This window comes from Lucilia sericata, unplaced genomic scaffold, assembly GCF_015586225.1.
Source record: "Lucilia sericata isolate MDLA Ls3-8-SP2 unplaced genomic scaffold, ASM1558622v1 Contig000395F_arrow, whole genome shotgun sequence".
In the NCBI taxonomy this organism is placed as follows: Eukaryota; Metazoa; Arthropoda; class Insecta; order Diptera; family Calliphoridae; genus Lucilia; species Lucilia sericata.
Window position 1 is genome coordinate 162,970 of NW_023994413.1, and position 16,728 is coordinate 179,697.

The 16,728-nt window shown below is 30.5% G+C and overlaps 1 protein-coding gene across 5 annotated transcripts in view; it reads left to right on the forward strand.

The window, feature by feature from the left end:
* The window catches only part of LOC119604451 (zinc finger protein 2), a 123,973-nt gene that overhangs the window by 65,772 nt on the left and 41,473 nt on the right, over nt 1–16,728 (forward strand). For all 5 annotated transcript variants that reach the window (XM_037957070.1, XM_037957072.1, XM_037957073.1 and 2 more), the window contains 3 exons: nt 4,728–4,875; nt 5,403–7,542; nt 11,891–12,072. In XM_037957070.1, coding sequence (XP_037812998.1) covers nt 4,755–4,875; nt 5,403–7,542; nt 11,891–12,072 — 2,443 coding nt within the window. In that variant the 5' untranslated portion in view covers nt 4,728–4,754. The remainder of the gene's footprint in view (nt 1–4,727; nt 4,876–5,402; nt 7,543–11,890; nt 12,073–16,728) is intronic.

Sequence of the window (16,728 nt, forward strand, 5' to 3'; positions counted from 1 at the left end):
TTAGAACGATTTTTTATTTATACGGAAAACACTATGGGAGATGAAAAGTATATTATAAAAATTAACATTTGTTTTGCAGATATATTTTGGTTTATGGATAGATCTAAAATGTAGTTACGCCTTTTTGCATTTACGGCAATTTTATATGAGTATAATTTATTTTAACAATATCTAACTGCAAATAATTGTCTGTAAATTATATTGACCATATATTAGGGTGCCTTTGGCAGATGTATGTGCGATATTTGGATGTATTATTCTTAAGTTACCTTTGTGAGACATTTTTTTGGAGAAATGGGATAAAAGGTGTATTTAAATGAACATTTTTAAGAACCGTCTATTGAAACATACTAAATGGAGGCACCCTAGTACTCATAGGTTTGTATTTATTAGTGTGTATAATAAATTAAATACATTTCTGTTAATAACGCGCTATAACTATTACTACATGTTTCTATGTCAATGTGTTTTAAAGGGTATTCATACTGGTTTAAATGTACATATATTGTCTTGCTAACATCACGCAATATAATTAAGTGTGCAATAATTGGTTTACTTGTTGCCAAAAGTGTAATATATTATATTTTTAAATCAAACTAATTTAATAACGTATTTTATTTTATTAGACTTACAATATCAAGAATAGATCTAGAACTAGAAATTACGTTTAATAATAAAAATCCCTATAAGAGTTGTCCGGCCTTTGACTCCAGAGCCAAAAGTGTTATCCAATTCACAATAGGTGTGATTAGTTTTTAGCATTATTTTAATGCTTTACTTTAGCTAACTTTTTTAAATCTGGTATACAGTGTCATTATTACCATATTAATGACAAATAAAATAATTGTAGTTTTATGTTTGTACATACTTATAATTATTTTGTATAGTATATAGGTATTTCCGAAAAAATACATGCATTGACAATTATCATTGTAATTGCTGACATGCAAATAAATACTTGTGAAATTTGTATACATGCAAATCGAAACAAAACAACAATAAATTCTTGAAATACACCTCTTTTTAAAAACAAAATAAAGAAATATTAAAGAGGGTTGATTTTGATATTGAAAGGAAATAAACTTTCGCCACTAAAGCCTCTTGTATTACTACAACCCAGATACACTGTGCAAAAGAATATTTATAAAGAGTTTTAGCTTTAAATGGTTTTTAAGAGATAATAAATGCGTGTGGTTAGATGTCTGTTTTAAGCCCCCTTCACACGAGCACACAAGTAATATGATCTGTCAAAATTTTGTGTAGAAGAGAACGGATGGGATCGTCTAAATGCAATATGTAATGAAACCATCACACATTGAGAGAAAATACGGATGGAAAATTTGACAGTCGTATGGCTCTCTTCATTTTTTGAAATGATTCAAAAAACAAGCAAGTCGCATTAGATCAGGGATGTATTTTTATGTAAACACATACAAAAAAAGTGAAACAGCTGTTCCATCTTACTTTGTTATTGTTTTATACCAATCGTGTAAATACAAAAAATATAAATCATACGACTTTTATTCTCTTTTTTGTCATACACACTGTTGCCAACTTTTTTCCCAAAAATATCGCTAAAGTCGACTGAAAAATAGCTAGAAAATAGCTAAATTCAAGACATTTTGAAAAATTTAGCGATAAATCGTCAAAATAATATTTATTATATGATTCTGAAAAGAAATAGCTAAAAATACTAGCTAAATTTTTCAGATTTTTTATATTATTCTAAAAAGTCAGCGATTTATCGCTAAAATCTATATACATACGTAGGAATGGGATAGTGATACAAACACATCTTATAACAAACACATAAAAGAATCTTTTTTTATGTTAAATATTTTCACTTTGGGTTAGGAAAAATGTCAAGTTGAGGCTAATTTCGATATGCGACTCTATACAGATTGCTTTAGAAATATTGTAAAGATAAATTGAATTTCGAAATGCTGGCCTTTATGGATCGATCCTTTATTTTCGGCATAAGAGTATTATTTATTTTTCCATTACAATACAATTACAAATTATATTCTAACCTAATTTACCGAGCAGGGTGACGATAACCATACGACCGTTGTAGTGTAGCAGACCAGGATCTCTGCTGGGAATCGAACCCACAACCACCAGACTGACAGGCTAGCACACTACCAACTAGCCTACCGGGGCACCCAATATTATTATTATACACTCCTTTTGTGGGAAGTTTATCTGCAATATCGATATGCGGACCTATACGCCTTAGAAATGTTGTAAATTTTTAAGACTTTATGGATCGATCCTTTCGTCACTTCCAATGTTCACTAATTTTTAGAATTATGGTAAATTTTATTATCATATCACTCATTTACTAAAAGACTAGAATAATTAAATATTCGTTTTTTAATTGAGTACAACAAAATATACCCCTTTTAAAGTTTTTCGTATAACTTTACCTGTACGCACAAATATTTGCTCCTAATTATGTTCTTCAGAACATTCAAAACAAGTATAATACACACAGCTAAAACTCAAATAATTTACATTGAATGCATATTTTTATATACATACATATATGTAAATATCGTCATTCGTAGCAACTTTTAAGAAATATTATCACAATATAAATGAACAAAAAATGCCTTAATATCTAAAGAAAAATCGCTAGATTTCCCGCTAATAGCTGAATCATATTTTCCACCGCAAAATGGGATTAAAAATCGCTAGATTTGACGAGAAAATAGCTAAATTGGCAACAGTGGTCATACGGATGGAATTTCATTTTACTTTTTCATTAGACTTGTCGTACGTAAAGTGTGACCGTGTGAAGGGCCCTTTACTAAACAAATATATGTTATTAACAGTGTTGCCACAAAAAAAAATTGTCTAACCAAAATTCGAACAAAAAATAACCAGATTAAGAAAAAAGTAACCAAAATTATTATGTTTACACTTGGATATGAACTTTAATGAAATAAAATTTTCTGAAATGGAGCTTTCATAGATGGTTGGGTGAATAATATGCCGATAATTTTTTAGATTTTTGTTCCTACAATACGTGCTTATGTTAAATTTAGTCGGCATACTGGTATATGAAGACAGTTATGAGCGTTAACACTCTATGACCGGGTAATAATTTTTCGTTGAATTTGAGAAAGTCATTTATTTTGATATTAATTTCGTATCTATGCACCTTAAATAACTAATAGCTATTTTCAAAAAATTGTCCACTTCCCGCAAGAGCAATGACGGGCCGCTAACTTCTTAAGAATCTCGTAATAAAATTTGGATTTTTACTTTTGTTTATTAAGGTTATAACAACATTCAAATGAAAATACATATTTTTAAGTGGATGTCGTGTGATATTTCTAAAAATAATTAAAAATATTCCTCAATTTGCAAATTTAAAATTTTATTACATATTAAAAACAAAACACAAAGCGTTGCCATATGGCAACACATGAATAAAGACTAAAAATCATCTTTATTAATAATAGCCTATCTAAACCAAGCCTTGAAAAAAATTTTAATTTTTTCTTTCATGCTAGTAAGTAGACTCTATACTGATTTTAAAACTGTAATTATTTTCTAACTTGATAATACAGATTTTTTCATGCCCATTTAAAGTTAGTAGTATCGATGCGTTGCCATATGGTAACGCCAGGAAATAACCCTTTATTGTGATTTTCTAAAGGGGACCTTTAGGCGTAGGGTCAGTTATGGACCGATTCTCATAAAATTTGACAGAGAGGTTTTAGTTCCTTGATTATGTTGGAGTTTTGTAGCAAATTATGACCTTCAAAGTAATTTTATGAAGGGACTTTTTATGGTGGATAAGATGAATTATATATGAGTCGAATCTCATAAACGTTCGCAAAAACATTTCGGCTTCAATAAAACTTCTTTATGTCAAATTTCATCGCTATACATACTTTTTTAATGAAATATATGTGTACATAAAATATGTACATATGTACATATATTTACATGGTTAATTACTAGAGATCAGAATATTTAGTTCAACTGTTTGCAAAAAATAATCAAAACTAAATAATAATTCACATATACACATGCAAAATAAAAATAACCAATTTTGGTTAATAATAACCGAAGTGGTAACACTGATTACAAATGTAGTATGTATGTATTTATATATTATAAATGAAGTATGTATGTATTGCATAAATCATGTGTATTTTTCTCAGTGTAATGTTAAATAAATGACAATAGATTTTAAATTTTATGCTCGGTTACACTTAGATCTAAAGTAGAAACCGTTTGCTGTAAACTCTTAATGAAACATTTTAATTTGATTTAATAATGCATTACATTTCGACGAATTTAAATAAAAGCAATTTTTGTGAATTTTTTTTAAGATTGCTGCAATTATTTCCTTCTTTCAATTATAATTTCAGTGCAATTTTCTTGAACGTAAAATTCGTAGATTCAAATTAAACTAAAGTGTGGCCGTTTTTTTTTAATATCGAGTATACCGTTATTTGAAAGAATGTCTTTTATAAATTTCATAAAATTTATAAGTTCCGTTAACATTTATATAGTTTACATGTTAAATTACTATCGTTTAACGAGCTTCTCTCTTTTACTGGTCGGTATATATATATCTCTACAAAATTTTTTAATGACCTTGTAAAATGCGACTGTAATACTTTTTTGTTTCTGATAATATTAGTTTAACAAATGATTGTCATACAATTTTATGCTACAATAATTAATATTTATGCCGTTCTCTCTTTCAGAACATTTATACTGATGACAGCTCACCAATGTCCACATCTGATGTTGAAAGTTTTACAGGCAAAATCGTTTGTAACATCGATGGCAGCTCATATATAATCGATGCAGAAAATGCAACATTATCGAGTTTAAACGATAATTCTTTAAGTGGTAAGTAATGTTGCATTTGATGTTTGTTTTTTATATATATTGTTGTTATCCTTTATTTTAACTTGTTTTAATTCATAAATAACTTTTGCAGTAATTAAATGTATTTGATATGGCAAAGCAATTTTACATAGTACAACTGATTAATTTTTTTTTTATTTTTGAGTGCAATAAACTGTACACATCGTGTTTAAGTCTTCCATATCGTTTTATTTTTTTATAAAAAAGTTTAAAGCCTTACAACTAAAATACTGTTGCTGAAATTAGCAAAAATACCGTTACCGATAATTTGTAATTATTTTAGCCTCAAATATTATACTCAAATCACAGAGTAAAATTTTTTTATTTATGTATTTCCAAAAATGTTGGTTCTGCCCACTGTGTTTTGTAAGCCAGAATTACCTTTAAAACACCCTTTTAGCTGAATACTTTTAGCACAAATATTTGTCTAAAATTTTATAATTACTATTCCTCCGAAATTTGTATTTTTCTAACGCAATAGTCCTTAAAGTAATTTAATATCCGTTTAGTTGCAGCTATATCTGTTACCAATGATAAAACTTCAACTTCAATTTTGCAAACAACGAAAACATCATCAAAATCTTGTATAAATTTAAATATAAGCGCGGAAAAAACACCAACATCATCGTCAGCAGTAGCAACATCATCATCAGCCGCGGTTAAGAGTTTTTCTTTATCGGGTAAAGAGGGTCAGGAGCAGGCGCAAAAGCAGCTTCAACAAACGATAAATCCTAAAATTCATACATTTCGTGTCGTGAGCGCAAATGATGCCAACATACAATTACGACAGGAAAATAATCTATTCAAAATACAAAAACCCATTTTAATGTGTTTTATTTGTAAACTTTCATTTGGCATAACCAAATCATTTAGTTTGCATGCAAACACCGAACACGGTTTAGATTTGCAAGACTTGGAAAAACACTTGTTAATGCAACGTGAATACTCGAGTGCCATCATACAAAGAAATATGGATGAAAATCCGCAAATATCGTTTTTGGAACCTGTCGATGTGGATGCTCCCCCGATGATTTCCGAGCACTCAGCGACCGAAGAATTCAGTGGCATGGAAACGCAGCTGGATAATGACACAACGAATACCCAGCAAACTGTAGGAGCTGCTTCGACCAGTGAGATCACCGCCACCACTTCTGCTTCAAACACCTCCTCTTTGTCATCAACTTCAAGCTCTAGCTCTTCATCATCATCTTCCTCTTCGCCACTGTCTCCCTGCTGTACGAACAACAGCACCACTACTACTACCAACACTATAACTACTTTAGCAATGAGTGATATGCCTCAAGTTGTTTCGTCAACTCACGATGACGGACAGAATTCGCAGTGTACATTTGACAGTACAATGCCAACATTGTTGAAATCTCAAGCCAGTGAATCGGCATCCACTACAACCACCACTACCACTACTTTAGGTTCCTTAAATTTAGATAAATCAAATACTAACAACTATAATATTAGTGATTTAGCCACGGATCATTTTACCATCTCTACAACTACGACTATGGCGACCTCCACTTACCCCTCCTCACTAGCAACAACATTATCTTTATCATCGACCACTTCAGCAGCAGCAACTGTAACATCACCAGGAGCAGCAGCAGCAACAATATTAACGTCATCTTCAACATTCACAAAAATACCAACACCACCACCTACATTAATATCCCTGAGAGCGGGGGTAGATTTATCTGCGTCTACCGGAAATTTAGCAACAGATGCTATTAGTACTGATAGTTTAGTAAATATTAATAAGTATAATGATAATTCCAACAACGATTCCATTGAACCTCAATCACAAGACATCACAAACACTACAACACATTCATCAAATCTAAGTCCAAAATCGCTTCATGTAACGCCTCACCAGTCCACAAATCTCAATACTAGCATAATGAGTGATTTCTTGCAACAGCATTTACAACGTCTCACAGCTGGCCGCGCAACGGCTGACGAAGATTCTCAACAGAAAAACCTCGAAAATGATAACATGAGCTGGTCTCAACCAACGGCGAATACATTTCCATTACCTGTAACAGCCTCAAATGCCTCAGTCGCTCAAATAAGTTCCTTACATGCCTCATTGGCCGCTTTAAATTCTGAACAAAATACTAGTAGTGTTAAGTTAATTAGTAAGTTCCTTCAACATCAACTAGTTGCTGCCCAGCAACAACAACAGCAACATCAAAAACAACTCACCTCTCATACGTTAAATCACGCCGAGGCGTATATAAATCCAGCAACTTCATCAACACCAAACACTTCCGCAATGCTTAATATCTGCCCAGACCACCCAGACTTTAAGGGTGTCGACTGTAAGACTTGTGAAATGTTAGAAGCCCATCAAACGTACAAACCATCGCCACAAGTAACTCCCCAACGTTCGCCCACCAATTCTGGTATTGCTGCTGCTGCTGCGGCAGCTGCAGCCGCGGCCGGTCTTGGTCTCCTATCGGCTGCCAATCAACTTTCCATGTCACCCAATCACTCGCTAAATGCCAATAATTTGCCACCAGGCCTCAATGTCTCGCTCAATACGCCACCTCTTAACAATCCCGGCAGTGCTGCCAGTTTTACTATTGGCGCTTGTTCAGATCATATCAACGGTCGTCCCTTAGGTGTCGAGTGTGCTCGGTAAGTTTAAAAAATGTATAATTAAGTCGTAGATATTTAACTAAATAAATATAGTAAAACTAAATTAAACGAATCATTTCTTATGGTTTTAATTTTTATTTGAGAAAATATTCTCGAGTCACACAACAAATTTGGGACATGTTTAACCGTCTTGTCTATACCCGAGGAAAATTACGTACATCAATACCCAACATACCCGGGTACGTCATACAATTTATATGGCTATTTCATCTTTTCATCTAGAAATGTATACTAGTGTATAAATCAGATAAATATTACAACTAATTTATTAAAACGCTTGTATAAATAAATTAAATACTTTTTGACCACATACCATTAAATTTAAGGATTATTTTTAAAGTTTTCTCATTGTTTTCTTAATTACAAAAATATCATATGCAAAAAAAAACCTAAAGAAAACGCCTACATAACGTATAATGTACATTATGCAGAATTTGGCTTTGTAAAATTTTGACTTCAAGAACCTATTACTCAGTGACCGGGAAAGATAATTGAACAATTTTTTTTCTATATTATTTAATAAGGTATACAAAATCAATTAATATTAAAGAAATTGTTTTTACTTTCGTTAGTAGGGATCTTTTTGCAAAAAAAAGATTGCAAAGTCATGGTTAAAATTTGAAAATTCAAACTTAAATATTTTTGTTTATATAAGAAGAAAATTATTATTATCGGTATAATTTTACTTTACTAAGTCATATACAATGAAAACATTTATTTCATCAAAATCGGTCCGTATTTGTAAATGTTACAGGGTCCATAAATATTTCACATTAAAATTTATGAACAATGACACACGACTCTGTATTTGAAACAAAATTTGTTGTTTAGCTCAATTTTTTTATAAGATACAAGTATATATATAATTCTAATAATAAAACATAAAATTTATAATGAAACTTAATTTTTGTCCGATAACTGACATATAATTTTTATATTGATGTACGAGGTAAAAATAGAAAATCGGTCATAAATCGGTTTAAAAAAATATATATCTAACTAATTTTTAGAACATTTATAGCAAACATTACTCTGAAAGCATAGTCTTAATTTCAAGTCTATACGATATATAGATCTCGAGATATATCACTTCAAAAATTAAAAACATACCCGGGTATGTGGGTATTGACATAACGGGCAATTTATAGATAAAAATGAAAAAACTGTGTATATGGCAACTAGGGTGTATAATTAGTGAGTTATAGACGTTTAAATGTTTTATGAAATTAAACTTAGAGTTAAATGAGATCTGATCATTATAAAAATATATAGTATGATTTAGGCGTACAAAAATTTTCGATTTTTTAAGAAAAATTATTAACATAATTAACATAATAATACCAAATTTTGTTAAATAATCATCAAAAATGGAAAACTTTTAATGGTGTTTATTTTACGCGGTTTACCTTTTCATGGAATTCCCATATGTATACAATAATTTTTGCTTGTGAATCTTTAAACTTCAATTATTAGGCAATGTAAAATTAGGTCCTGTTTTTGGTCATATTGCTGTTTAACAAAACAGCTAAAAGGCAAATAATTTGATTTAGTTGCCGGCTAACAACTTCTTTTGTTTGTCTCTCTATCAGGTTTATGTTCTTTCAATCTCGTTAACGAAAAGTCTTTCCTTTTATTTGTTTTTTTATCTATTGTTTAAAATGATTTTCGTTTAAAAACAGTAGCAACTAAGTCAAAAGCGTAATGAAATACATAATATTGGGAAGAAGATGTAAACATATAACACTGCCATAGAACATTACATACTGGCAAATATTTTCTTCAAAAAAAAAAAACAGTTGTTAAATGTTGAACATCATACATATTTTGAAACTCACTCGGCAAGAAGTGACGTATTTTGACTGAAAACCCCTCCAAGACAATACCAACATTTAAGAGCATGCTAGAGGAACGTTTTTTTGTTGTGGCTTAGAAAAATCCCAGTGGGATTTTAAATTTCATTTTCTTACCTCAACCCTTCTACATGTATTTACGCAATTCTCTAAATATAAAATAATTTTTATACATTTGTCTATGTTTCCTTCATCTACATACATATGTATGTAAGTACTATTGATGCCTTTGCATTCATGATTACAAATAAAAAAGGGGTTCTTTTTGATTGCCCAGCATAATGGTCGCTATTGATGAATTCACTCGTGCGTTAATCAAAGGTTTAATTAATGTTTGAACACAAAATTGTTCAAGAGTTTTAAAGAATTTTCCTCGATTAAATTTTATCAATAACAGAATATGAAATAAAAAAAGGCTTAATAAATGAAAAAAGGAGGGAAACAAAACTAAACTAATCAAAAAAGTACAATCCATAAAATCAATTGTATGTAGGTATGTTTGTACATAAACGCAAATAATTTACTATGCTTTATATACATATGTATGTACATATACATATGTGTACATTAGAGGTGTCCAAGAAATATCGATTTTGCTAAGATGGGTCGTATTTTGTTTATTAGTGTCTAAAACTAACTGGTGTTATTTAGCCCAATCGGATAACGGGAACCCGTGCCGGAAATCGATTGAAAAGTGTAAAATTGGGTAAATAAAAGAACTTTTTTGATTTCTTTAAAAATTGTAGCACTATATTTTCTTAACATTTCGATTTTATCTTTTAGAGAAAATTGTCTATCCAATGAGTTATAAAACATTTATGTCAAAGGATAAACAACTAAATTATTGGCATTTTCCCAAGCCACATATTAAAAAATCATGCATTTTTATACCCTACACCACCATAGTGGGAAGGGTATTATACGTTTGTGCTGATATTTGTAACGCACAATCGACTCAGTATCACGTTCTGAGTCGATTAAGCCATGTGCGTCCGTCTGGCCGTCCATGTGCGCAAGGTACAGGTCGCAATTTTCAAGATATTTTGATGAAATTTGGACCATACGACGAAGCCTATTGAAAATGGTTGAAATCGGTCCATTATTTCACCTAGCCCCCATACAATTATACCCCCCGAAAAGGGCTTTTGAGTTCATAATTATGTTAATTATTGTAGTATCTTTACAAAAATCGGCAAAACTTAGTTCTATATACATACGTCTTAATAATACTACCGATTTCGATTCGCTCCCATACAAAGTCCCCTTCAGAAAATGACTTGATGGTCAATAATTCATTAATAAACACTAGTATCGCGATGAAATCCAGCATACATAAATTTAATGTAAACGTAAAGCCATGTATCAAAATTTATAAGGATAGGCTCATATATACCCTTGCCCCCATATAACCCCTCTTTTAGAAAATCCCTTTTTCAACAAATAGTTAAAATATTTCGGAATTAAGGTAAATAACTTAAATGCTTTGTTATTAAAAATAATCCACATTTTTAACATACTCAGTGGTGTAGGGTATCATATGGTCGGCCATGCCCGACTATACTTTCCTACTTGTTTTTCATTGTCTATGTTTTGCAAGCAGAAGTGATGTAAACAAAAATATCTACATAAAAATTAAAATATAAATATGTAAAATATGAATTAATTAGTCGTTTTTGCTAAATATTTGTGAAAAGAAAATGCCTATAAGGTTGTTATTTCTCACTTGATATTAATATTTAAAATGTAAAAACATATAATTTTGATGACAAAATTTTTTAAGTAATTAAAGTCCAATTTTACACTTTTCAATCGATTTCAGGCACGGGTTATCCGATTGCACTAAAATTTAACACCAGTTAGTTTTAGACACTAATAAACAAAATAAGACCCATCTGAGCAAAATCGATATTTTTTGGACATCTCTAATCTACGCAATTATTAATTTTCATATTCAATAATCAAATTTGGTGGGTATGTTGTAATTAAAATTTATAAAATTTTGATATCAATGCAGAAATGGGAAAAAGTTTTCCTATACACCCCTAATGAGAGTTCGATAGTTATTTTTCTAAATGTAGAGATGTTTTTAATCATACAATCATGTTTTTACGGGGTTAAATATGACAACAGCTGTCTGTTAAGTATTTTATTTAAAATTTCTGAATGGCTTCATTTTTATGGTCAAGTGGATAAATTAACATTTCAAAGAAGTATACGAAATCATCATAGTGGGTATGAATTACTATTAACATAAAGACGTTTTTTTATTTTGTTGAAAAGATTTTCCTTTTCAACTGTATTTGATACATAAGTATTTCTCTTGCTAACAAATTCCTTCATGTCTGCTGATTTTGTACGCACGTTTTAGGATTTTAATTTTATTTGAAAAGCTTTTTAAAGTCTTTTTTATTATTTTTTATTTTCTAATTACTCTAAGTTTAATACATAATTTTGCTTTTCTACATTTTCAATTTCAGATGCGAAATGATTTTAAACTCTGCACGTCTTAATAGCAACGTGCAAATGTCTACTCGGAATTCTTGCAAAACCCTTAAATGTCCACAATGCAATTGGCACTACAAATACCAAGAGACTTTAGAAATTCACATGCGTGAAAAACATCCAGATGGAGAATCAGCGTGTGGTTATTGTTTAGCAGGTATGTATTTAAGAATATTTTTATACTCATCATCAGAAAAAATCTTTCTACCAAATTTTATGAGGATCGGTCCATAATCGACCCTGCCCCCTTTCAGAAAACCACTTCAACGATCCTTGCTAACTTAAAAATACGAGTACAGCGATAAAATTCGAAATATATAAGTGAAAATCTCTTTACCAAATTTTATCGGAATCGGTCCTTAATTGACCCTACCTCCATATAAGGTCCCCTTCAGATAATGACTTTATCGCTTATTACTGACTTAAAAATACGAGTACTGCGATGAAATTCGACATAATTAAGTTTTATATGCATCAAAATTTCTCTAACAAATTTTATGTGGATCGGTCCATAATACAACCTACCCCCCACATAAAGTCCCTATCAAAAAATTATTTAAACGCTCATTACTGACTTATAAATACGAGTATAGCGGAGAAATTCGACATAAGAAACTACTATAGAAACGTAATCTTCCTCCCGTATTTAATGCGGAATGGGTCGGTAACTCACCCTACCTCCAATTAAGGTCCCCTAAAATATATGAGTACAGCGATGAATTTTGACCAAAAATAGGTTTCATACAAGCTAAAATGTCTCTATAATTTGCGGATTGCTTCATAATTGAACCTACCCCACTCAAGGTCCCCTTCAAAAAATGATTTTAACGCTCATTACTGGCTTAAAAATAAGACTATATGGAGGAAATTCCACATAAGAAACTTTTATAGGAACGTAATCTTCCTACCTATTTCCATGCAGAATGGGTCGGTTACTCACCCTAACCCCCATATAAGGCCTACAGAAAACTACTCTAATTACTGGCTTAAAAATACGAATGTAATAATGAAACTCGACAGAAATATGTTTTATATAAGCCAATATCTCTTTACCAAATTTGTAAGGATCGGTCCATAATTGATCCTACCCCCATATAAGGTCCCCTTGAGAAATTTACTTTACCGCTAATTACTGTCTTAAAAAAACATAAATTTTGACATAAACTGGTTTTGTATTAATGAAAATCACATTACAAAATTTTATGAGGATAGGTCCACAATTGAACCTTCCCCTCATATATAAAGCCACCATGAGAAAATTACGAGTACTTCATCGTTGTACTCGCCATAAAAAGTTGTTTATTATAATTCTTCATTCCGAATTTTATGAGGATTGGTCTAGCTGACCATAGCATAACAAAATCTACGTACAAAATTTTACGGGTATCTATTCATAATTATCCCTACACTCATATAATTTCCGCTTCCGATAAATTACTTTTATAATTATGACTGAATTAAAAATACGAGAACAGCAATGAAATTCGAAACGAATAAGTGCTATACGACTCGAAATCTTTCTAACAAATTTTACGACAAACAGTCCATAAATTACCCTACCTCCCATATATGTTCATAGTTAAAAAATTGGACAAAAATATTTTTCTCAATTAATATTTTGTTAATTCGAAGATCACGTACATAATTGACTTAAGCATGATCTCCTAATGCTTATATACGAGCATTGCTTTTACAGCATACGATTTGATGCTGGGTATAAAAGATTCGGCATTGCCGAACACAACACTCTTGTTAAATATTAAATTTTTTTTGAAACATTTCGATAAATGAAAGAAAAGGCATGGTTGGGACATTTAAAATCATAATATGTAATATATATTATTCCGTTCTGAATACTAAATAGTCATTATAAATGCATAATATGAAATTTCACACCAAATAATCCGACACCAGTGACACACTTCCACATTCATACTTTGTGTATGGACAGACAGATGGATGAACCGACTGTTGATACGTTTATCATAGACTCATGTTTGTTCAGACACATTCATACCCACATGAAAAATCATCACTGATATGTATCATAATTAGAGTTGAACTAATTGTAACAACAGCCAACATTTGACATTTACCCCTTTTTATTTATTCCAAATCAAAATGCCTACTTCTAATAACGACATCATTACACTCATTTAGATTTACATGGACATCATTATCAGCATCAGCATGAATAATTTCCTTCATTAGGGTTTTGGGTGTACATGCCCACAAAATATTAATAACGATGATGATAATTTCACAATAGAAATTGTTTAAACATGCAAATATGTTTTCTATTCAATATGTTCAATCTTCATTACGACTATACTTTCCTTCCATCCATATCATATTGCAGTTACAATCATAACATTGTACACACATTTGAATTAGTTTTTTTTTTTGTAAAAAAAAAGTTTAAAATATAAATATGGAAATGGGTTTGCTTTTGTATGTTTCGTTTGAAATCGTACAATCTGAATTAGTTTGAATTTTTTGTGTTAATTTAAATATTCATGAACCAGGAGGCAGGCACAGATGTGAGGAGCACAGGCACAACACGTTTTAACAAAAATTACAACCCTAAAAATGCAGATATTTCTCCTTTTAAATTTTAACACTTTTTAATTGTTGATTGGGTTGATGAATTTGTAATTAAATGGATTAATATTCAGTGTATTACGTGCTAAACTTTTGATGAGTTTCCTCTCAATTCAAGGCATTCCAAATCATTAGAGTTCATTAAATATTTTATAAATTACACGTATATTGTTATTTTTCGTTTTTAAATACAAATTCTCTGAACTTAATAAAATTCTACTAAAACTTTCATAAATTAAGAAAAACAACATATATGTACAATGTACATTGTACATATGTACATACTAACAGTTAGCATAGTGACACTAATTAATAAAAATATGTAAATTATATCACAGGGGTACGGGATTCACGTGTTATTTGTATACCCACCATTCGTTGCCCAGTAAAAACTTAACTCCCAAAGTAAGTAAAATTCGAAGGAAAGACTACTTCCTTTTCTACTACAAAGAGTATTTATTTTTGTTCGTGATGTCTCAAAAGAAATCCTTTATTTTTTGGCTGCTAATAAGTTGTTTTGTAAGTTGAGTTATTTATAGAACAACCCAGGAAAAACTTACATTGAAAAGTAATGAGTTAAATAGCTAATAAAACCTCTTTTCACTACTTCTTCATTAGCATTTTAAGTCATTATTTTAACACGGTGATGTCATTGGAGGCAAGTACTTCTACGCATGCTTACAAATAGGGACTTAAAGAAGTACTTGCAATTTCTCTTACAAAACAGTTGTTGAGTAAGTTGTTTTGTTTTTTAATAATAAAAAGAGCCAGCTAGAATACGAACCAGGGGCTTCGGTTTGTTAGTCAAATGTTCTACACACTGCACCACTGCTTAGCTATTTTATTGCGCGTCAAATAATGGTTTTCACAAACAAAACTATTTTTTTTTTATTTTTTTAAAACACAATTCTTAAAACGCAATTAAATAAAATGTGCAAACAAAATGACAAAGCCGAAAATAAAGTACTTCTATATCAGATTATAAGAAAGTCATTACTAGAGTACTTCTATGTAATGCAGACGGTAAGTAATAGTCATTGAAAAGTAAGTGGTTATGGAAGTACAACCCATTACCGAGTTTTTGCTGGGAATTTATAAAAAATTAAAAAATAAAAAGTCGACATAGACAGCCACCGCTTAGCTGCCTTATAGTGCGTTAAATAATGGTTTTCTTTTCTGTTTATCTAAAAATAGACATTTGCTAACGCGTAATAAAAAAATGAAACAAATTAAGAAAAAGTAACTGCTTTATTTTTTTGTTTGTGTAATTTTTTAGATTTTACTTACAAAGTAAGTCATTAAAAAAGTAGTTCATAGTCGCCTAGTAATAAAAGTTTTTCCTGGGTAGTAATACATCGTCAATTCGTTTGATAATATTAGTCTGGTTTTGACGGTGTAAAGAGTAATAACTATGGACTGTTAAGTTTGGTGAACATCGGGTTATTTACAGTACTAGCCTCCATATAAGATTCCCTCGCTGTCATTCTTATTTACTTTAAAAATCCTCTGATAATTGACCAATATTTGTTTATCGGACGTAATAATGGTTATTTTTAATGATTATTTTCCTTTAGCAAAAAGTCGAATTTTTTGTTCATTTTAACTCCTTTATTTCAAAGATCATTTAATTGTGTCTCTGGAATAATGACAAATGGATAGATCTGGAAAAAATAACGGTCTTGTACTGTGAAATCATACAAATGGTAACATCCGATTTTCGAAACATTCTTCTCCATGGATTTCGACATTGATTTTACCACTTGTAAAATCAAATTATGATTTTAGAATACAAGAACAAATTGCTGCATTAACAAGGTCCTTTATTGGAAATTTGGTCTTTCTTTTATATTTATAATGTGGACAAATGCTACATAATATTTTTAATAATTTTTCCTATCATGGAACGTTAACGTTTTTTATTACCAAACGTATAGAAGCACCTTAATTTTTATTATATCCGTGCAAAATAAATTTTCTCCGAATAAGCTCTGAAGCCAATTTTTTCAAAACCAAATTAACAGTTAAAAATTGGAATTATTGGAATAAAATTAGGAGGCTATAGGCTATTTAAATCCAAAATTTTATATTGATTGGACAATTAGTTTTGTAGATATCAACGATTAAAAATTGTTCGATTTTGGTTGGTTCAACTGTAATTGCCAAAATACACATTTTCGAGAAGTGACAGATTTAATGTAATGATTTTTTCTTT